General features: G+C 37.2%; 1 protein-coding gene across 13 annotated transcripts in view; it reads left to right on the forward strand.

Moving 5' to 3' along the window:
• The window catches only part of LOC126299474 (protein PRRC2C-like), a 226870-nt gene that overhangs the window by 12358 nt on the left and 190595 nt on the right, over positions 1 to 23917 (forward strand). For all 13 annotated transcript variants that reach the window (XM_049991396.1, XM_049991404.1, XM_049991399.1 and 10 more), the window contains exons 3-4: positions 1283 to 1513; positions 2198 to 2329. In XM_049991396.1, coding sequence (XP_049847353.1) covers positions 1283 to 1513; positions 2198 to 2329 — 363 coding nt within the window. The remainder of the gene's footprint in view (positions 1 to 1282; positions 1514 to 2197; positions 2330 to 23917) is intronic.

The raw sequence follows: 23917 nt of genomic DNA on the forward strand, positions 1-23917 counted from the left end.
TCTGAGTTCTTGTTTTGTCGCTTAATGATTTCAGTGCTGAAAATCCATTGTACTCATATTCATGAGTTTATTCATAGCTGTCATTTGCTACTGTGGCTTTTCAAAATAGAATGTGTCAGCTGCTTAGTTCAAATATTTTATTGCACTTAACTGGTCACAACTGATTAATCAGTCATCTTTGGAAGTCTACAAAATATTGGAAATCACAAATAGTTAGTACATGGTCATAGATGTGGAGTACATGAAGCCTGTTACAAAAACCAACTCAGTATTAGCTTATAACATAGATAAGCAAACATCAATACCTTTATCAATGAAGCATAATGCCATGACATATCACAGAATGTACATGGTATATGTGATATTTGTTACCATAGATTGATAACTAAGAGTGAATAAATCACATGTCTGTGCAGTAAAATTCTTGTACTAGCAGAAAGTAACCCATAAAAAGTCAGATAAAAAAATAACTAAGGTATATAAGAAGGGAGTTGTACAGACTCAAATGCCAATTATGTCTAAACATAAATTTTAGTTTGAGGTCTTCAAGGCTGATAATCAATTTTATTTAGTAAAGTTAGTGGTGTCACCATGGGCTGATGGTGAAGTGGCTATTCATTGAACTTTTTTTTTTTCTGGAGATGAGGCCAGCACCTGGAAGTGTGTCTGCAGAAACATCAGTAGGTTTCAATCCTTGGGGAGTGGAGAGGGCCAGTGTGCAAGTTTGAGAGAGGGTGCAGAAAGTGTGCCTTTGGTTCATATGAATGTTAATTAAAATCTAACATGTCATTTTCAATGTAATATGGGAAACACACACATTGTCCCATATAATTTATTGCTAACATTTGTATCTTCATAAAATTGACCAATTTTCATCATTCTATAAAAGATACTATACAACCAAAATTATTTTTATTTTGCAATGCAAGCTGATCATTCTGCAAATCTCTAGAATTTATGCAGATATGTTTGTGTGTTTCAAACTCTTAGAAGAGGTTCATTAAGATCTGATGTCTTGAGTGCATGCTCAACAAGACCACAAAATTCCTGCATCAACTTTCGTAGAACTTCTTAAAGCTGCATTCAGCCAACTTACCTACTGCTTCTATAATGCTTCTAGCTGCAAGCCTCACCTCCAGGATACAGGAAAGTACAATGTAGAACCACTTCACCATTGGCCCATGGAGACCGCATCAACCCTCTCCCCCACCCTGTGTGTGTGTGTGTGTGTGTGTGTGTGTGTGTGTGTGTGTGTTTTTTAATTTTGTTGTTGTTTTGTTAGGGAGAATCATTGGAACCACATCAGCAGAAAAGCACATTACCCCGCAAACATGGCATGCAAAGTTTGGGAAAAGTCCCCTCTGCACGACGTCCTCCAGCTAATTTACCAAGCTTGAAATCTGAACATAGTGGCAACGACCCTGCAATAAGCCTAGTTCCTAGTGGTGGCACAGGATGGGGCAGCAAACCAGGAGAAACCGGCCAAGCACCGACTGCTCCACAATCAAATGCAGTAAGTACACTTATAATAATTGTACAGTAAACTAAGTATTGGCTGAATGTTGAACATACCACATTAGTTACAGCTGTTGAACAATATTTGTGTGTGTGTGTGTGTGTGTGTGTGTGTGTGTGTGTGTGTGTGTGTGTGTGTGTGTGTGTGATATTTATTTGATATGAGGGAAGGAGGTATACTTCCTACTGTTATTAGAGGAATCAATAGTTTGCTGTAGGCAGTATCACTGGTTTAGATGTGCACTTTCAAAATTATAAATTCTTTTCTTAACATTATTTAATCTTGAGGGTATCTTCTCGTAGTTCTTTATGCTAATAATAGTGCAAAGTACATAACAAAGTTGTAGTTTTTATAGTATAGGGCTTAAAGTGCTGAGAGATGTTTCAAAGAGAGAGATGATGTATAAAAATGTATGTGTACTACAGCTGTATTTTCAGTATAAAATATTCTTGTATAAAGACTCAAAAAATGCATTTGGCTGTGAGTCTGGAATTTATTTCTGGAGTATGCCAGTGATTGCAGATATATTAAAGTGGACTGCAAAACTGGAGCTGCACCAGGAATCTTTAACAAACTTCAGTTGTTAATTATTTGATTGTCAAATCTATATGGCAAAGTTTCATTATTCTTATTTAGCACACAGAGAATAACTGGATATGAAAAAGTGTTTGAATGATTCAGGTTCCAGTCACATCTACGTCACCTCAGACATGTGCTGCATCAACATCAATAACAACTGTAACAAGTGTCACGAGTGCAACACCACCAAATGTGACGACATCTCCAGCACCAAGGCCAGCAGTACCTTCACAGGTGGGTGGCCCAACATGTTTTATATTTTTTGTGCTTGAGTCAATGTGTGTTATAAAGCCTCTATGGAAAGCAGGTGGTGTGATATTTAAGGTGTGTTTACACTGACTGCTACTCAACTTCCAATGTTTGCAACATGTTATCAAAATAAAATGGTGTTCCACAACTCACTCGGTGCAGATCAAAGGAACATTGTATCTGTTCTGCTACCTCTACCCAGTGCTAGTGTTTTAGCTCCATGTGTAGTGTTTCATGTTGTCTTTCCATGTGATCCCTTATGAAATGGAGTAAACAACAAGCAAAATTTCCTAACTCATCACACTCAGAGGCAGAGGAGTGCCTCTGGAATGTCATCATTATGAAAATATTAAACAGAGGCATAACTCACTACAAAAAACTGCTGTGTTGCATGGCACCAGCTGTAGTGACGTATATATATATCAGATTTCAGAAAAAAATTGTCATCTGCAAGTTATCTGAGCTGGTGCACTATGAAAGGGTGGTGACAGAAAAAAAAAGGTATGGTAATTTCTGTGAGGCGCATAAATTGGATGTATTTACTGTTTGTACACAATAAGTTGCTGTTAGGCACTGTGGCTGTCGGAAATGGCTGTGCCACCACATTACGGCTGACGAGGGGAGAGGAGCAGTGGCTGCTTGCTACAGTGCTGGCACCAGTACTCATCGTTAGCGCTTAATATGAAATATCAGGCAACATTTGCACAAGTATTGCCTGCCCAAGTGTCACTTCAGTTGGATCGTAAATCACCTAATTTGTTGACACTCATGCTATAGAGCTACCAGTAACTTACGTATTATTTATGTACCGAAAACAATGAAAAAGAATGTAGATGAATGTACGACGTAAGTCACTATGAAGCGAAAGTAAAAAATCTGATTTTTGAGCTATGGTTGCACTTTGCCATGTATGAAACCGAGACAGCAGTAATGTTTACAAAGTGTAATTAATTTTGTCTGAAAGAACTGCCAAAATGATGTTCACTAAAGATCACTGTCATTTGTGTTTGTTTCACCACCACCACCACCACCACCACCACCACCACCACCACCACCACCGCCGCCACCACCACCTGAGGGCACAGTGTTGATAACTTCATCAATGACCATTTCCATTATCCCACCCAATGTACAGTACTCTTGCTCCAGCTGCTGCACGTGTGTGCAGTGATCTTGTCAGTCCTGTACAGTAACTGAAAGGAATGTAGCATTAACAAGATTCTGCAATCTTTCCTTTGACATGTCACCGGCGACATTGTTCTCCTTAAAATTGTGTTTTATATTGGCCTTTGCCACTTGTATCGGAGTTAGATCACAGTTGTACAGCAGTAAACTCACTACTTTGTGGCCTCTGCTCTCAGCAAATTTATCCACGGCATACACTCTCGTGGCTGGTTTGTGTTCTTTAATTGTAGATAACAATTCAGCCGTCCTCACCAAGTTGTTCAGTTTATTTGACCATTTTGCAATCACTCTAACATCGTAATCCTGAAATCATACTTATTAGACATTCTTTAAAACTTCTTCCTGTGGTTTGGCACATATCCACACAATTGCAGAATTGGGTGGAATATTACGAATGACCATTTCTGCAACCTCCCCCCCCCCCCCCCCCCAAATCTAAATCCACTAGTTTTGTTAATTTCAAGGAGTTCGCAAGGTAGTAGAAATAGTTTCTTACATGAAACTTCCTGAAAAATTAAAACTGTGTGCCAAATCGGGTTCTCAGATTCGAGTCTCAGCCCGGCACACAGTTGTAATTTGTAAGGAAGTTTGAAAGTGGCACACAATCCACTGCAGGGTGAAAATTTGTTCTAGTTTCTTTTCTCTTGCTGCAAGTACTTGCTGAATTTGTCTTTTCGCGGTAGTTCTCAAACTTACAGAAGTTGTGTGTGTTCAGGACTTGTGCTTGAGTATCATTGTCGAAAAGGAGAATGGCATTGACAGATGGGCCAAAACAAATCTACTGTTGGGGCCCCTAAACACACACAATTGGCACCGTCAGTCAAGGAACTGAGAAATGAGTTCACCAATCAATTTGTATTGAATACTTGATTGTACAATAGACAAGAGATATTCAAAATTTGCTATAATAATCATCAAATTTTTTTAATCTAAGTGAGGTCATCTGAATTCAGTTAATTGAATAGTGTCTATTGGTAACATAAATATGTATTGCTCTAATACTTTTCTGTGTTTTATATGTTTGTTTAGTTGCAATTTTTATTCACTGTTAATAATGCAACAGCAGTGGCAACTGCTCTGGTTTTTAAGAATAATTGCACTTGTGTAACAAGTAGTTTGAGCAAATTCCTGAAAAAAAAAACCTTGCCAAGTGACTTGAAGTAAACTTGAGTAAGTTTTTGTTCTAAAATAACAATTCAGCAAGTGCTTGCAGAAGTTAGAAGTTATTTGTGAGTGAATGCAAGCCTTTTGTAATAATTTGCATCTAGGAGCAGCTTGATGTTGGCAACACTCAGAGACAAATGAATATCTTTCAAGTAGTGCCAATTTTCTTCACTTCTGGCAGCACTAGTGAAATAAAGTTATTGTGGCCAAACAGTAGGAGGTAGCAGTCGATAGTAAACATGGCGGTGTCAGGGGTATCATCAAATGCAGTCTCCTGTCACATTCACTGGAACTGTGAGCGACTTTATTGAAAATGATAATTTGGGTTAATTTCGATATGAAAATAAAAATAAATTATAATAAATTAGATGTACGTTTCAGTGCTATTAACATACCCGAATTATATTTCCATATTGAATCCTTCAACCAAATCTTCACAAGCTGCAGAAACTATTAAACATGGCTGGCTTTGAATGAAATGTGGAATACATGTGCTAGGGATAATGAGAACCTACTGTTGCTGAAAGAAAAATGAAGAGTAACAACAAGTCTCTGCATCACAGGAATTGCTTTTCTGAAATTTATATCTTGTTTGAAAGGACTGGCTCTGTAATATTCATTAGAATTTAAAAATTGGTTGGCAACAGCATAGTGAAGTTGCGACAACCAGAACCAGCTTTGAAATTCAGCTCTCGTAGATTGTTATTCTCGCCACATCTTCTTTAGTATGTTTTGTCTACAATGTTAATTTATTCATCTGATTAGTTTGTCGAGTATTATTAGTGCAAGATCACTCATCATTAATTCCTCCTCTTCGCTTGTCATAGCATAGCTGTAGATGTGAATACACAATGTGAAATGTTTGCAGCCAGTTCATCATAGCATACAGTGGGGATACATATGTAGAAATTGTATTTTGCTAGTGTAGATGAGGATGCGAACAGTGAACATTGTTGCTAACGTGTTGTGGAAGAAGTTGCAAACAGAAACATGTATTAAAACTAGGTGTAAACGTGGCTTTAGGTTAAAGCATCACCTTGGAGTTCATTTCAATCATGATTCATCAGTCACAGTCATTCATGATGATGTCCTTGTAATAAATGTTCTCAGTATTCTAATCAGTTTATAATACTAAGAGTTTTTTTTTTATGCACATTGTTATTTAGAAACATACCTTAAATTTATTTATTGATGGGGCACTACAGACATAGGTGTTAGATGTAGAGAAATATCTTTAATGCAGCAGGTTGGTGGCAAATATCAAATCAAGTAAGGAACAGCCTAGAACATTCTCATGTAAGTGCACATTTTTAGTGATAAACTGCATTAGGTAACACGGTATTCTGATAAATGATGGCATAGTTTATAATGGCACTGGATGTGTAATCCAACCCAACAAAGTTATTTTGAGGCTGGCCAACTGTTCGTAGGCAAACAAACTCACTGGTTGCCATTAGCACTCTTACACCATAGCTGACCAGAGCTGATCGGATTGACTAAACTGTGTGCTCCTTGTCTCTGAGTGGTCTCACTGATGAATAGATTAGTCACAGCTTTCATTGAGCCAGACTGTAGATGGTTGTGTGGTAGTGTTTAGCTGCATTTGCATTTGAAAAATGGATATAAATACATCAGTAACATTACTGCAAATTGAACTGTTTATAATCAACCTGACCAGTAATATTTACAATAGTGATCTCAAACCATCCCTGGGAAAAATGTAACAAAGCAAACAAATTTATTTGCTGCATGTTTAACATTTACTTAATAAGTAATGAATTTAAAAATAGCCATATTACAATTTTTTAACTTTATACAATTTATCTTTACCTTAAGATAACAATTTTTCAAGAAGTATTTGAAGGCTATAGAATGGATAACAGTCAGTTGTGAATATTTAAAGACTGTTTTTGTCTTGGAACTGAATTCCAAAGATTGTTGAGAGGCTACTTGAAAGCTTCTCTCACTTCATGTGATGTGTGAGTTGACTGACTGAAAATTCTGCACCATTTCAAGACATAGTTTCACTTACTGCTTTCATTGAAAGCTGTCTGCATTGCTGAAGTTGATAAAAAATTGCTTTTCAGTTATACATATGTCATTTAAACCCAACGATGTCATAACTTGAGAGGTATTTTACAGGAGCAGCATTTGAAAGCTTTAAAGGGCTACCATTTCCAGACAAAAATATTTTTAAGGACCAAGTTTGACTGTTGAGATAAAGTAACCCACTGCAATGATTGTGAATGTATCAGATTTATTGTGTCTGTTGCCAAAAGTACAGTATTAGGCCTAAAGTAGTGCCATGCACACTTATGTCATTGTTCATACAAACATTATGCTTAAAGTATGATGCACATGAAAATGTGACATTCTTGTCACAAATTAGAATCTTATTGGTGATAGTTATGGCACTGGTATCCATGTATCTTTAGACATGGAAATAGCATCATCAAGTGCAACAAAACGTATGTGTAAGCTGTGGACCATCATCAATAACATGAAGATAATTTCACTGCTTGTTAACATATCACTGAGCTTATAATGACATTTAAAATTTTTTGTAAGCCTTTGAGGTAAAATTGTTATCCAGTCTATCTAAAAGATCCTCTTTCTTCTTAGAAGCTAAGCCTTTCAAAAGAAATGCTTTTTTTCAGGGCCACCTCTTTAGTTATCTTTCTTTTCTCAAATAGTTATGTCTTGATGCCCTTTACTGTAGAAATTCTTGAAACATACAGAATATGGAGAATCAACTGGTCATTTTGATAACTTTTGCATCTGTCAATTTCAAAGGTTTCAGGTTTAGAGGACAAACACAGAAAGAATGAGTTTTACACCCTAAAAATCCTCATGGCATAATACATGCAGATGCAGATGTTTGCCCTGTTTCTTTGCAGATCAGATAGCAGCTATAAACCCTTTGGTATAGATAGGGTCCACCTTGTAACTGATTCTGTGGTCAGCGAAGTTGCGTAGCCTTCTTCATTCTGAGTGTGGACTTTTATAAGATACATGTGGATTACAGATATTTTTTCAAGAAAACAAACTGCATAAAAATACAGACATAACATAATTGTTTTCAATGTAATTATCAAAGTAGATTGCTTCACTAAAAGTTGTGTTGGGTTCCCATTTGAAATGTGCAGTGACACACATGAACCTCATTCATTCACTCAAATATTACCATTTGGCTCATTGCAAACGTAGCAATCACATGCATTTGCCTTGGGGTCATAAATAGTAAATTTTAAGACACTCCATTTGCATTTATAATGAAATATGGAAACGTCTCCCTTTCGCAACTGCGTTACAGCCTGTAGATCATACACTGTCACTATACTATTGAAGTTTTCTTTATTTATTTCTTTCTGCATTGTTAAATTCTTCCAAAACAAATGTTCATCATATTTTGCTTTCGGTTGTTATTTTTCTTGATAATGAGTTCTCGTAGGTAACAAGTGTAATACATAGATCCTTCCTAGGCATAACTGCACTCTTGTGTAAAGACATGATGAAACATTGCATAGCTCGTATGTGGCTCCTTATTTGTTTTGCAGATGCCAATGTAATCTCAGTAAATATCAGCAAGTAGTATGCTTCAATTTATAAAATACCTTGAAGTATTAGTCCAGATGTAATGGTATTCAATTTTAGAAATAGCTTCAATGTACTGCTGTATACCTGCATGTATACCTGAATCCAATGTTTTCTGTTTCACATGTTTTCCTCTTTGATCTGTCTCAAAAAGAGTCTCTACAACTGTATTAAATTTCTCCAGAATTGTTCGCATTGGCCTATGATTGATACCTAAAGAGTTTTTAAGAAAAGTTTCATAAGCACAAGCCTCTTTACCATTCAGGGAAAAATATAACGCTGTATTAAGTTGCAAGAATGGCATATTTCCTTATAATAGTTACACAACTTGGGTGGATTTTCTGTGCATACAGCACTACTTCTAAATTATACATAATTCATGTAAGATTCTATGAAATACATACTTACTTCACAACAAGGGTGTCAGCACTAAATATGTCACTTTTTAATAACACCACTAGCATGTATTCCACCCAGTGCAAAGACCACAACTCTATGATATGGTATTATGCCCACACGCAAGACAAAGAAAGGAGGGGTTGGAACTACACATCTTCCCTCTGTGGCCGCATGCCACATTGTTGAACTTCAGATTATGACATTCTACCAATTAAAAGTACATGCAAGAAATATTCCACTGGTATACATAACTCGGAACAGGCTATTTTTTAGTTGTGACATTGTTGTATTTAATGAGTGATTTGTCTCTTACAGTAAGCAGATTCAGTTAGCTATTCCCTCATCTTCTTCAGCAGTGGTTTCTATGGCTTCACTCGGGAGTTCCCATTTCGTGTAGCTGACATTTCTTGTTTGTAAAAGTCCATATTTATATCTGAAAGCTGTCGGTCAATGGCAGTTTTGTTTTCCTTTCTAAGTACCAGTGTTGCTTTGTTTCCGTTATCCACCAGTTTCAGCTAAAACTAACCAAATTTGTGATTGGCAAAAGCTTACAGTATAATAAGAATAGTTATAATACTGGTTCGCAGTTTTAGTATGCAAATTTATTGTCAAATGCTTCCCATCTGTACTGACCACTGAATTAGGGAAATTCCACTTTTTTTTGTAGTTGTCTGCAATTTCAGTCCCTATTTTATTATCTTGTATTGCTAAATGCATAACAGAAAGCTTCTTCAAAATTATATTAGTAATGTTGCATTTTATATCTTCTGCAGTTACAACGTGCATTTTAAATTGCTGTCCAATTAAACTAAACTCTCTCTCTCTCTCTCTCTCTCTCTCTCTCTCTCTCTCTCTCTCTCTCTCTCTTCCCCCTCAATGATTTTATGCACATAGACTCATTTCTTCCTAGCTAAATCAAAACATATGAGGTCTGTTCAAAAAATTCTGGAACTTTGTCCACAAAATTTTTCTGTGCTTACCTTGTACTTATTGTGCATGGTCTCCTTTGAAAAACTCTTCTTCTCAATTGATACACTGCTCCCAATGTTATTTCTGCTTTCGGAAGCAGCCTTAGTACGGCACGTGCTCGATCATATGAAGTGCCATGTGTGAATTTTCTTTTATCTTATCTATTGTTGCAGATCTTCGTCCTTTCAACTTGGTTTTCAACTTCGGAAATAAAAAAATAGGTCCACAGGGGCTAGGTGTGGAGAGTTGGGATGGTGATGCAGCACAGTGATTTCGGTTTTTGTGCACTAGTCGTGCACCAACAGGGATGGATGCGTGGGTGCATTATCGAGATCCAAGGGCCTGAATTGTCTGACCACATTTCAGGCTGTTTCATTCTCTCAGGTGTCTCAACACATCCTGATAGTACTATTGATTAGCAGTTTGTCCCTGTGGCATGAATTCATGATGAACTAATCTTAAAAGTCAGAGAAAAATATCAGCCTGTCTTTGACATTTGACCTAACCTGATGAGCTTTTCTTGGTCTGGGAGAACCCTTCCGGACCCATTGTGAAGTTTGAACCTTGGTCCTTTAAGGAACATCTCATTGTTGTTTGTGCAATCCAAAAGCTCTACACAGATTTTGAGGTGAAGGTCTTTCTGGTCTTGACTCATGAGCCATGGGACAAACTTGGCAGTGCACATGCATTCTGAGATGCTGTGTCAGGATTTCATGACATGACCCAACTGAATTGTTACATTCTTCTGCAGTGTCGCAGTCAGTCTTCAATTGGCATGCACATGTGTGAAACATTTATAACACAGAGTACAGCTTAAGCAATCATCAACTTCATCATTTGCTGTGTCTCTGTAAAAGTTTTCTTGAGTTTCATGCAAAATTTAATGCAGACACATTGCTCCTCTAACTCTGCCATCTTGAAATTTGCAAACTGCGTGGCACAGCTTTCTACTCAATACAGCACTGTACAATAACTAACAGACACATAGCAATGAAATTTCCAGCAATTACACATTAAACACAGGTGTGTGCAGGGATGCCAACCAAATTTCGCTCCAATACACCACTGACGTGAAATTACGAACGTTCCAAAATTTTTTGAACAGATCTTATATATTTCCATCACAGAGTAAAAAATTCTATTTTCTCCAAATTACTCATCTCAAAAGTACAGAGAAGGGCAGTACGAATGATCAGATGTTTGTTTAATCCGTGGGAAACTGACACAGAGATACTGAAGGAACTGAACTGGAAGACTCTTGAAGATACACACAAACTATCCCGAGAAAGTCTACTAACAAAGTTTCAAGAAGCAGCTTTTAAATGATTGCTGTAGGGAAATACATTACAACCCCCTACGAATCGCTCACAGAGGGATCACAAGGATAAGGTTAGAATAATTACTGCATGCACAGATGCATTCAGACAATCACTCTTCGTGCACTCCATACATGAATGGAACAGGAAGAAACCATAGTAACTGGTACAGTGAATTGTACTCTCTGCCATACATCTCATGGTGGTTTGCAGATTGTAGATATATGTGTAAATAGAAATGGAAACATCTTCATGGGCAGCAGCTGTGTAAGGCTACAAAATTGTTCAAGAATATCTTGTTTTGTTGGAATGGAACAGTAGCACTGGCAGAAAACCAAATTCTTGCCTGTGTAGCAGAGTTGGTGTGCATAGAGCCAAGTGTAATTGTATCCATTGTAAGGCTAGCCCAGGGCTGTGAGTGTGAGCTGCTCATAAGACTGCCAGCAGGCAATGTTGGCATTGTGTATCACCATGTGGGCATGATGCATGAGCAGCTCGCATTTTCTTACTGGTGAACAGGACTAAAGACTGCCAATTCTGCATGATCGACAGCTGATGCTAGAGTTTTTAGTCATGTTAGTGTTCTTTGCATTGCTCTAATTATTAAAATATGATAATGCAATGAATACTTAACAGACAGTATTGTGTGTTATATTTACAGAAGTATAGGCTTGAAGACCAGTCTTGATACTCTAAAGTGCCATCGAATGAAAAAGTAATAATAGTTGGTTTATAACAATTCTGTTGTGAAGAAAAGCAAATGAATTTACACTGGAGTGCATGGTTTTGTGCAACATCTTGTCACATCTGGCTTTTTATATCAATTATTAGGTTGTGAGGCGGCAATGTTGTTCTTATATGTGTTTGTCAGTGACTGAAATTTATTGTGTACTTTTTTCATTGTGCAACCAGCTTGTGCTTCAGGTTCTTCTTAACTTCGAGTGTGAATGTATTGTTCTGGTTCCGTTCAGATTACACAGGCAGATTATAGAAAAGAGGTAGACTGTCTGCAGTTTGGAAGAGGCACAACACAGTGACAAGGAAAGATATAAAAAATAATCTTTTCACTGTGCATTGCCATAATGAGTACTGCAGCGCAGCAAAATAATACACTGCATAGATTGACGGCAGTTACAACCAGCACGAAACAGTGTGTTCAGTAAGTATGGAATGGGGGGAGGGGGCGGTACAGGGATTGAGAGTAATATAACTTTTGTTGACTTCAGTTACTGGTCAGAAATTCATCACAGATGCATTTTTATTAAAACATCTTACAACTTAATAAATGGCATCTTACGGAGAATCTTAAGCTCAGCTGTGGAAAGTAATAAAGCCACTGAGCTCCAGCTGAATTTTGGGAGGTGGCTATTCAATGTCCACTCCAAAAGGAGCTGCAAAAACTTTATTTTAAAGTTAAAAATTGATTTATATCACTAAATATACCATCAACGTTTTGTAACAAAGCCTGTAGCACCATAACAAATTCATCAAAATGTTCACTCAGTGACTCCTTTCCAAGATTTATTTCAGTTTTCAGTGATAACTAGTACAACATTTGAAAAGGGCACAAGTGACCTACCTGAAAATTACTGTTTCCACAACAGCGATTTTCTTTTAAAACCCAAAGCTGCTGTCTAAAACAATGGTAATGAGTTTATATTTACTCTGCAAAGTTGTACTTGAGACATCCAATTGCTTTGTAAGGTCAGTTAGAAATGTAACAGCTAATATCCACGGCAGGCCATCGAAATTCTTTATTTATATTCGTATCATCGCCATGAATAATGCTGTTTCTTTTGCTAGCTGAAAAAGCACTCTACAATACTTTGAGAAGAACCAGTGAACTCCAGAAAAATTCAGAACATTGCCATTTCATATCCCAGTTCTGCAGAGCAGGATGTAAACTTCTGGTGTCCTAGACCACGTGACTTCAGTTTATTAACTATTTTTAAAACAATGTAAGTAATATCTCTTATTTTGGCAGCAGAGTAGCCTGATGTTGGATACAGTGCAATGTTGGTATTTTGTGCCGGGTACCAACTTACTTAACCTTGTTCCTTGTCAAAGCAATGCCACCAGGTTTTTGACTAATCATAACAGAAGCTTCATTTGCTGTAGTCAATGACAATATGTTCCAACTAACCTCGTATTTGTCAGTAATGTTTACTAAGCAGAAAATATGTTGTTGGCTGTAGTTGTATTGTGCATTGGGACCAAATCAAAATGTTTCTCCATAAAGTTGGAATTGGCATCAACAACTCTAACAAATAAAGAAAGCTGAGCAACATCCATGTTTTCATCCAAAACAGAGAGGAAGAAACTAAATCTCTAGTCTTATCTTCCAATTGTTTTTCCAAGTCCTTTACCATTTCTTCAATGTACTCTATGAAAGACAAATGTTTTAGAAAACTGGGTGAGTCGCTGATCCCAATATTGTTGTAGCTGCAACAAAACTCTCCTCAACAAATTTTCCATCCCTGAAGAGATGCACTGTTTCGGCTATTTTAAGAGCTATGTGATAGCTCTCTCTCATTATAGATGACATAGTGCTCTTCCTGTAAATATGTTAGAGGGTAAATTCATAAATAACAGTAACATATTCAAGAAATGACATATGCTTCTGTGAACTTCCTTCATTCTCTCTCTTCAGTTTTAGCTTAAGAAGTTTGGCTTTCTTTCTTCAGTGTCCAGAGAGACCAGGAATTAGTTGAAAATGCCACTTCACATTGTGCTCCTTCATGCCGATAAAACAGCATTACACAACAGACAATGAAACTGGTTTGTTTTTCAATAAATAAGTAATCTTTCTCCCATTGCGAGCTGAAATGAAGGAATTAGACTGATTTTTATTTTGGGGATCTTAACTACTCCTCATCCATTTTGGTCTCACCAATTTTGTCCTACCAAGAATGCCAAAGAGACCTTGACACCAACAATGCCTAACAACATGAAGTAAACAGGCCCATCTTGCCGTGTGTATTAGTAACAATCGAGCGATGTTAGCAGATGTTTGTTAGCAGAGGTTGAGAGGACTGCTGGCTGACAGCGTCCGTGGGCATACAGTGTCTGCACTCACGGATGCCCGCACCTGCATTATCGCATGTGCCCACCCCACTCCAGCCCCGCCCTAGTTTAACATGTTGGACTGGATATGGTAGACACACACGAATTTTTCAGATTTTGAGATCACTAAATCGGCATTTGCCTTTTCATAAATGAAGAAAGAAATTGTGCCACAAACAAATTACAGAGGAAGACATTATAAATTTTTTAGTAGTTGGTTGTGGAAGTTTTCCCAATAATTACAAAATTCTTTTTAATAGAAAGCTATTTGTGCTAAAATAATAAGAGGCGTGGAAAGCTAGGTGACAGTTGTAATAATAAAAGCTCTAACAAAATGTGAAACAGTAGAACTCATTGGGAATAGTCAGTTGGGATCAACTCTTCATCAGTAATCAGATTTTTTAATGGCCACCAGTTTCAGTTGCAAAAGCCGCAGAACTATTCAAACCTGCCAGAGCATCTAATCCTGGCGTCTTTAAATAATGCAGTAATAGGTGATTTATTCAACGACAACAATATATTTGCTTTTGCTGGTTCAAAGGAAAGCTATCTGAAGTAGTTTTAACATTACCTTTGAGGATTTGGTTGACACTCAGTGAGAGATATATTTAAGTCTCATTTCAGCATAAAGACGTACCCTCATCATCATAATTAGCAGAGACTAAGAAATTAGTTATTATAATGCTATTATCATGATATTGGTTCCTGAATGTGGTAAAAGGCTGAGTTCTCATGCTTGCTAGAGTAAATAAAAATGACTGACATTTTCGAAACCAGAATGAATTGTTTAGCTTAAATTTGATGTACATGAAGTTAAGATGTAAATCCCTTTCCAGACTAGACAAAAATGTGGCAAGAAAGAAAGAAAGCTAAAAAATGAAACATGTCCACTTATTTTCTGTGTGTGCTAGTAGAAAAAGAACTTTCTGTGAACAGTACACATTAAAAAACGTAGTTGATATTGCCCTTGTCTGCAAGGCAGTATCATGTCCAATAACTGTAGGGAACTTCAGACGAGTTTTAAACAGAATTTCCTTTTGCTATAGTGAATGGAAGCTGATCTTCAGTGTGGGTAAATGTGATAAAATGTGCATTGGTTGGAGGAAACATTTGGTAACAGATGTTGCTTCACTAGACATGGTCTTGGCAGGTAGTGTTCCCTTACTGTCTGCAGCCAGTTAAATGGAGACCTGCAGTTAAACATGGAATCGCAACTTGAAGTTAAACAAATGCAAATCATTGCCAGATGAGTCACATTCTGTCCCAGAATGAAATCTGAAAACAGACACTAAATTGAGCTGCAAACACCTCAATTTGTATTTTGGCAATTAAACATGGAGCCACTAATCCACATCATGCAACTAGTACTATAATGAAACTTAAAATATATTTTGCATATGTATACACCACACTTCTGTATGTGTTTTCTTTAAAATATTTCATTTCTTTTGATTTACTTTTACTTCAGACTCGCTGTTTTAATAGTTTGGCAAAAAATGTTTTTTTTTACCTAATACATTTCTCAATTTGTACGTTTCAGTGTGTCCTTAGTGTCATTTTTAATAACCAGAATCAAGTTTCTCTAATATCAGACAAATGTTGAAATTTTAAAAATGTTATAGGTAGCCCACAGGACAAAACTTTCCGGAAGTCTCGAAATTTTTAATTTATTTCATAACAAAAAAGCAACAAGCTGTCAAGGAAAATATGTATTGCCAAATATAATTTGTTGTATATTTTGATATTCACTATTGTTTATACCTTAATCATTAGACTCTCTTACTATTGGTACTTATATACTGTGTAAGTATATATTTATTGAACATGACTGCCAATCAGATATGTTTTGCCAGTGTAGGCTAATATTTGAACCTTAATGAAAAAAAGTATTTTTGTCACACTGTGGTGGTATCTTCACATGTCTACAGAGTTATTTATCAATAGCTTACTTATCCAAGGTGAACTTGTTTTAAGAGGTTTCTGGCCTCATTCTATCAAGCATCATAAAAATAATGGTTGGAAGAGGTTCAGGTTGTACACTGCTTACTTCTGCAGAGATGAAGTCAATGTTAATGGAAGTTTGATAAAATTAACAGAAGTGTGCCTGTATTCCTTATTTGTATTGCAGTGTCACCCAAACATTTATCAGAATTGTAGATCATCAGTCATACAGGTGCCAGGACCATCAGACACAGCAAATGTACATCCCTCAGAAAGGAATGTGTACAATCAACCAATTAGACATTGGACTTCACATTGAAGAATCAATTGTGACTGACATCATCCACAATGTTGTGGTTGAAATTGGGTTGACAGTTTCAGAGGAGTTCCATTTCATTTTTTGACGTGGAGTAATACACCAGTGCTCCAATCACATTCAGTGACCACTCAGCTGAGTAAAGGAAGCAGAAATACTGTGATATTTAGTTCTTTCTCTTTTAGAAACCATTGTATGGTGCAACTTTCTGTCTGGAACAAGATTAGGGGTTTTTGTTTGTAATCACTCTCCCCCCCCCCCCCCCCCATTGTGGACTTCATTAGTGCAGATGAATGGGCTTATTCCTCTCCCCTTCCCTCTTTCATCCCTCAACATGACTCAGGATACTACCAAGACAGGAACATACAAAATCTGCTGTTTTAAATGGGAAACCTGCCCAAGATGACAAGTTCATCTAAACAGTCTCTGGGGCAAGATCCTAATATTCTAATCATTCTTGTTTGCAGAAGTAACACTATTTTTCTCATTTTGTGCGAGTTTCCAGAATATGTAGATTTTGTGTTAATCCAAGGAAGATACTGGACTGCAGATCCAATACTTCATTTAGTAGTGGCACAGTTCCACAAGAAACTGAGAGAAATCACATTCAATTAGACTCTGTTAAAAATTGATAGATGTGAAAGGAGTGGTGGGGCGACACCTCATTTGTTGCAGACATGTTCTCTCCCTCCCTCCCTTCCATTCCATTCCACTACTGTTTTGGAGGGGGGTTAATACTTAATCTGTTATTAGCATTGTGTATTTTGTGACACTAACAATGATAGAAACAAGCTCATCAGATGATGTTCAGCGAAACAGTTCATCACTTTCTTGGCCTTGTACCTACACCGTCAAAAATTATTTTTGCTAGTACTCTCAACTTTTCCATCATTGGCAAGTCACCTATTGTGGCAAAGTGAAAAGAGGAGACAATAGATTGGCTTAAGCATCACAATGTTGAAATGCATAATGATGTTATAAAATGTCGCTTATGAAGCTAATATATCTATATAAATCACAGATACAAAATCGACAAGTTGGCAAAAATAAATTGGCAATACAGTCATTAAGTTGCCACTGTATCACTGCAATTGTGAACACTGTAAAATTGATACAGGTCCAAATTAAAGGTTCTCAGCAGTAAAAATTATTCTGTAGTAATGGCACTAGGCAGAAAAAGCTGTTATGTTAGTTAGTTAGTTCTGAAGAATAAAACCACCTCAGTCTTATGAGTACATAATTTAAAAACCATATCAGAATGAAAGTATTTCAGTAAGTTTGGTAGAGGAAATGATCACACCATTAACAACAGTGACACAGTCAAGTATACATCATAATGATGAGTGTAATATCAGTAGAGGCTTTCCATTGTCACCAAAAAAACGATGTACCTGTGGGTTCAGCTGAATCTTTGGAGTGTGGAGCTTAAGTATCTGCACAGAAAAATTATATTTTCATATGTTTCGACTATTAATAAGTTACCACCAGCAACTGAGTGTAAACGAAGTTCACTCACGATCTCTGTCATCATAATAAAGAACAAATGTCTTACTGTTCGCAGTACAGGGCTATTCTAAATTAGTTACCTAAATGTAACACTAAATAATTTCGAAACCCTTGACTGATTATTCTCTGGAAGCTCTTCAAACTCCGTCGTGTTCTCAAGTTTTAAGCCTACATCTCCAGGTGTCACTCCATTTCTTTATATAGAAACAGAGCATGGCCGCTGTAACAGTGGAGATCTATAGCGGCATGCAACCTGCTAAGTGTTGCTTGTGGTACTATAAAACACAGTTGCCAATTATTGTAAGAAGGCACATCGTAATGGGGTGTCACAAAGGTCTGCTCCAGACAAAGACGACAAAAGTGTGGTATGATCAGTTTGTGGAAACAGATTGTGTGACACACACACACACACACACACACACACACACACACACACAGAGAGAGGTGGGGTGGGGGGGGGGGGTGGAGGTCACCCATAGAGGTAAATGTGAGCATGTTCTTGTGCATCTGGGAAGAAATTTCGTACAGAAGGCATATCTGCTGTATAATAAGAGAAAGCCATATGGGACATATGTAGAAAGAAATTTCATGCTCTGTCAACTTCAGAACTGAGAATAAATTTCTTCAAGCAATTAAATCTCTCATGTAAATCATGTATGATCATTCTTCTTTCTTTCAAAGCAATAAGTTTCCTCACCTCGATTAATGTTTTTTTTTTTGTTGAAAATAAGCAGATAGTTTGGTAAGAAAATATGACTGGGTAATTATAAACATAATCTGTTTTTCATAATAAAACCAAATGGGGTGACCACTTAGCTTTTGATGCATGAGAGGAGCATTGTGCGTTTAACTTCAGTTACCTTGTGTCAGAAGATTTTGTTCGCATTGTGTGCTAGCCTAAATTCAATGTCAAGTTTACATGACGAAAGAAATTTCTGAGTTTTGTTGCATTAGGGCATTGAAATAACTTGAGGACGCCACATGAAAATTTGTGCTGGACGTGTGTTTGAACCCGGATTTCCGTCTCCTTAACCATGTCAGCTATCGGAACACTTCTCCTGTCCAACCCAAATCTCCATATGCTGCACACTACAGTGTAGTGTCCTCTGTCTGTTATTCCTCTTTGATTGCAGCCCAATTGTATTACTGCAAGAGGTTGGACATTATTGTGCATCTGTGCTGAATGATAGATATACCTTCAGGCACATATACTGTATAGGTATGGTGTACTTTCGGACATGCATGTGTGGAAGAATAGACACCATAGCAATGTGATGACGACTTATTGCTATCAATAAGACAAAACTGAGTGCATCTCTTCCAAGACACACCAGTATCAGTCATGTCTTTGTACATTGAGTGGTTTGCAAGCTTCAGCGAATGAAGGTAAATGTAAGGTTATGCGCATGTTCTTTTAAAGTTGTGGCTACTCTGTGCCTCTGCATGCTGCTGCCAAAGTGTCAGTCCTATAACAAGTTTAAACAGAGTATTACTTCGCCACTGCTGCCATTCCAAGTGGTTGAAGACTGCTTCATTGTAAGGCCCCCTCTGTCACAGTGCAATAACCATGACCAGTTTCTGGCTGTTACATGCCTATCATCAGATGTGTTAACCTCATACTGTGACCCCGAGTGCCGCAATGGAGAGAGTAGGGCGTGGGGTACCACCAGCGAGCGCAGAGCTTGTGACGATACATCGTGAGTGCAGAGCTTGCTGATGGTACCCGCATCCTATATCGTCCATCGTGGTGCTCAGATTCACAGCGCCAACTTGTTACACATGATGATGGATGTGTAATAGCCTGAAATCAGTTGTGGTTTAAGCATGGAAAAATTGATAGATGTTGTGAACTTAATATTCAGCTACCATTAATAGCCATTTGCTCTTGTATACTTCTTCCTGAGGCTTTTCCGTGTTGTGGTGAAATGCACTGGCACCACAGCTGTGGTTTTCATTGTAAAAGCAAGGAAGGATTAACAGAAGATAAAGAAACCTTACAATGCAGCTACCAAATTTATCGCAATACAATAGTTGGAGCGCTGTAGCTTTATTTTCAATGCGAAGAGTTGATTTCATTCACCACAAAAATTGAAATATGTCACTGTCTCACTGTTATTGAGTAAAATGTTCTATTTGTCTCTAATAGCCTGTTTTGATTACATTGTCATTTTCAGTTGCCATTGTGTACATATTTGTTAATAGTAGATCATACAGGCAGTCATAAATAAGGCAGAAATGCTCATGAACGTCCCAACATGCTGTGAATAACACCCTAACTGAGGGTTTTCGCATTGATAATAGTGTACACACTTCTTTCAAACTGAGAACACTTTGATTAAAGAACATACAAGATTAAAACTAAAAAGGTAAAGCATGGATAACCAGACAGATAATGTTCAAGTATTCTGTTGATCATAGCAAAGGCACTAGTTGCATGGCCTGAAATGAAAGAAATACTGTTTATGTTGTAGATGGAGTTGTATAGCTCTAAAACAAGTTAGTTAGCTGCTAGGTGGAATCTTTCCTCCCTCAATCTCTTCACCAGTTGTTGCAGCTGAATGGTCCAACATTTGGGGAAGACCTGAATATCTTTGTTAGCCTTTGTAAGTGGCATAACCCTTATTCATTGACATTTTTTTAGGAAAGCATATAGTTTACAGTGAACAAATTTCTTATCATTAATGGTTTTTTTTAGTTTTCCACTACATCATTCCATCTCTGCAGGATAGTCTATTTCTCTTCAAGATGATATACCCTTGCTGTGATTTCTATTATGTACTAGTAAAGGAAAACTATGATGGTATGCTAAGATGACATTATTTCAGGAAACCAACACTGATTTTAATGCCTGTGTTTCACCTGCAGTTCCACAACTCAGTGTGATAAAAGTGCTTTGTATAGCCATGTGCAGCTTATGACTTGCAGAGCTTACATGTGGATTATATGATTTTCAAAGCACTTGCCACCTAAGCTTAAAAATGAGCAGGAAAATTGGCCTGTCTTCTGGAGTCCATTTAAAGAAAGAAGTGGTTGCTTCTAGGGTTCAAGCATTATGGGTCTATGTAGATTCCTCTTCCTGTAAAATGATCTGTGTTTGGGGCAATACCAATGGAAACATATATTTAGCCTACCTTTGAGTCCGGAGTGGCTGAGCGGTTCTAGGCGCTACAGTCTGGAACCGCGCGACTGCTACGGTCGTGGGTTCGAATTCTGCCTCGGGCATGGCTGTGTGTGATGTCCTTAGATTGGTTAGGCTTAAGTAGCTCTAATTCTAGGGGACTGATGACCTCAGATGTCAAGTCCCATAGTGCCATTTTACCTTTGAGTCATTAGGCTCTATAAATTATGACCTGAGCTTATGGAGCACATTGGATACTGCCTTCCTTAGGACTGTGGCAATAATCACCTCAGCTGTGCCAGATTACTAAGAACAACATGAGCAGTGTGAAATGGAAAAAGTTTGATTTCAAGCACTCTCTTCTGGCTGCCTCATACTTTATTCAGACATGGAAGTTGTAGCTGTTACTTAAACTAGAAGAGGGGGGGGGGGGGGGGGGGGTGGCTAGAACACCATTTGGTAAAGCAAGATGATATCTGCTGGAGGTTTCATGCTCACAATATCAGTATTTCAGAGGGCCTAACAAATACTAGTCCATCTTTACTTGACAACTATTGTACAACAATCAAATCAATCATCATCTTAGATTTTGGTTTGATGGCATTTTCTGATGTTGTCTATTTAGTATTATAACACACAATTTCTCCCCTACAGTGCAGTCTGTATTAACCAGAAGCATAGTACTGTCTTGAGTTTGGATGCTGAAATATCATTTGTGCATGGTATGAAAATACTGCTTGTTGCAGTAGTTGAATTGCCAATTTTATCTTCTGTCATGCATTAGCAATCATTCATGCCACAATTTATTGTTGCATGAAATTCCTGCCTTTTCAAGTGTTGTTACAATAAAAATGGTTGTGAATAGAAGTAACAGTTTTGTGTGGTTCATTTTTGTTAGATTATTGAGTGAGGTGTCATTGTACTCACTTAAAATTTTGAATTGAAAAGGAGATTTTAGTGAATTTATGGACATGCAAAAACCAGACTTTTAAAACACCCCAAATATATTATGTGAAGGAGAGATGAGAGCAGGAAGATTATAAACTGAGGTGTAGTAAAATAGTATACATGAAATGATTATAAATTGGAAGAATATATATAAGGAAGAAGAGTCATTCTTAAAGATTTGCAATTTTAAAAAAAAGTGGGTGGGGGGGGGGGGGGGATCATTTTTGTGCAAAACTGTTTAGTGTTTAGCAGAGTTTCGGAGATTTTGAATTTGAATTGACATTTATGATTATGATAAGTAGCAATAGCTGCTGTAGAATATTCAGGCATGTTTTTCATATATCTTATTTATCTGTCAAGTTGTGAAAATACTTTCCATATAAATACTATTATTTACTGCTTTATATATGTGGCAAAATAGGAAAGAGTATATTGAAGAGTTTGGTTAGAGGAGGTACATATTTAGAACAAACAAAATTCATGTTGCTGGACAAGTCTATGAACAAATATGTATTCTACATATGAATCTCAAAGTATTTCAGACTGATGATATACTTCGTGATCAGTTGGATCTCCTTCATCTTTTTTTGTGAGTTTCTGCATTGTTATTGATTTTATCAATAGTCATGTTTGCAGATTGAATTCTGTTTTAATCTTTTTCTTCTCAAGGATAGAAAGCATGAAAGTTCGTAATATGGAACCCAATTACTGTAAGCATCCTTATGACAACATTTGTTGTTGCTGTACAGCAATACTGAGTCATACATGCATTGCTGCTACATGCATGGCAAAACAAATGCAGACCATAAGTATCCATTGCTTTTCCTATGATAACTGTTAACAGCTGTGGAGCCAGTACTTCATGCAGTTACTGACAATGTATTGATATAAACAATCTATTTGCTCAGTGATCTCTTAAACAACTTCATCTGATGTCTCCTTCATGTAGCCTTGACACAGTTACTGGGTATAGTGGTATAAGTAACATTATATATGACTTGCAGGCAGCAGGTGCTTGGGATATGTACGTTGTAGGGAATGTCTACATGTGCACACCCTTACGGTGTAAGGACATTGTGCTCTTAAGTATTAGGGCTTCTAAACTTGAAAGTACTGTGTAGACTCAAATCTAAACCATTCTTTTCCACTCTTTTTTCCAGTTTTCAGGATCCAAAAACCTGTCTATGGCTTAGAATAGAGTGCAAAGCAAATGGAAGTTATGAAAACTGGCACTACGAGCTGTCACAAATAAATTTTTGCCATCAAATATAAGCAATGCTACACAGGCATGACTTGCAGGCTCAAAGATAAATACTGGCTCCAAACTTCTGATCTAATAAAAATACAACAAAAAGTAGATGATGATCTACTGTCCCCCCCCCCCCCCCCCTGTTTTGGCCATTGAATTTTAATGTATCATTCACGCAGGAAATAAAAATTCAGTATGGCTCATCTTTGAATGTAGCAGCCTTTCAGATATCCGTAGTAACAAAAATAAATTTCTTTACATAAATACCAACAATATGTGAGGTGTTGGGATTCTTGCACGAGTTGGAAAGCTGTGGCTCATTCTGATTTCTCACATTGTTTTGTCAAATATTGTGAAGTTTTGGTGTTAAGAGTCTTCATGGTAATGCCTGAAGGAAGTTACTTCTTTTGTGGAAAAAAGTTGTAATCATGCTACAAGTCTGTGATAGCGGATTGATGAGAGCAAGTCAGACAAATTATTTTAATGTTCCAGTTGCAGGAAAGCCTTTAGTGATCCAAACTGTGTCAAATATCATGTTGTTGAAGTAATTTTAAATGAGTTTAAGGACCAGCATGAGAAATGCCAGCCTGTGAATGCTGAAATTTTAAAAATTAAGTCACATGACATAGCTAGAGTGCAAAAAATTGAAAATTTTAAAGCTAGCTGCACTGGATAGGTCTTCTTATGAAGAGCTGAGGGTTTTCACTTTGTAAGCAAACTTGAGTTGTGTAGAACCTGCCAAAAAAACATAAGGAAACACTTGGGGAGTTTCAGCACTTCGCAGTCAGCTAGCACATTGAAAACC

This window comes from Schistocerca gregaria, chromosome X (genome assembly GCF_023897955.1).
Source record: "Schistocerca gregaria isolate iqSchGreg1 chromosome X, iqSchGreg1.2, whole genome shotgun sequence".
Classification (NCBI taxonomy): domain Eukaryota; kingdom Metazoa; phylum Arthropoda; class Insecta; order Orthoptera; family Acrididae; genus Schistocerca; species Schistocerca gregaria.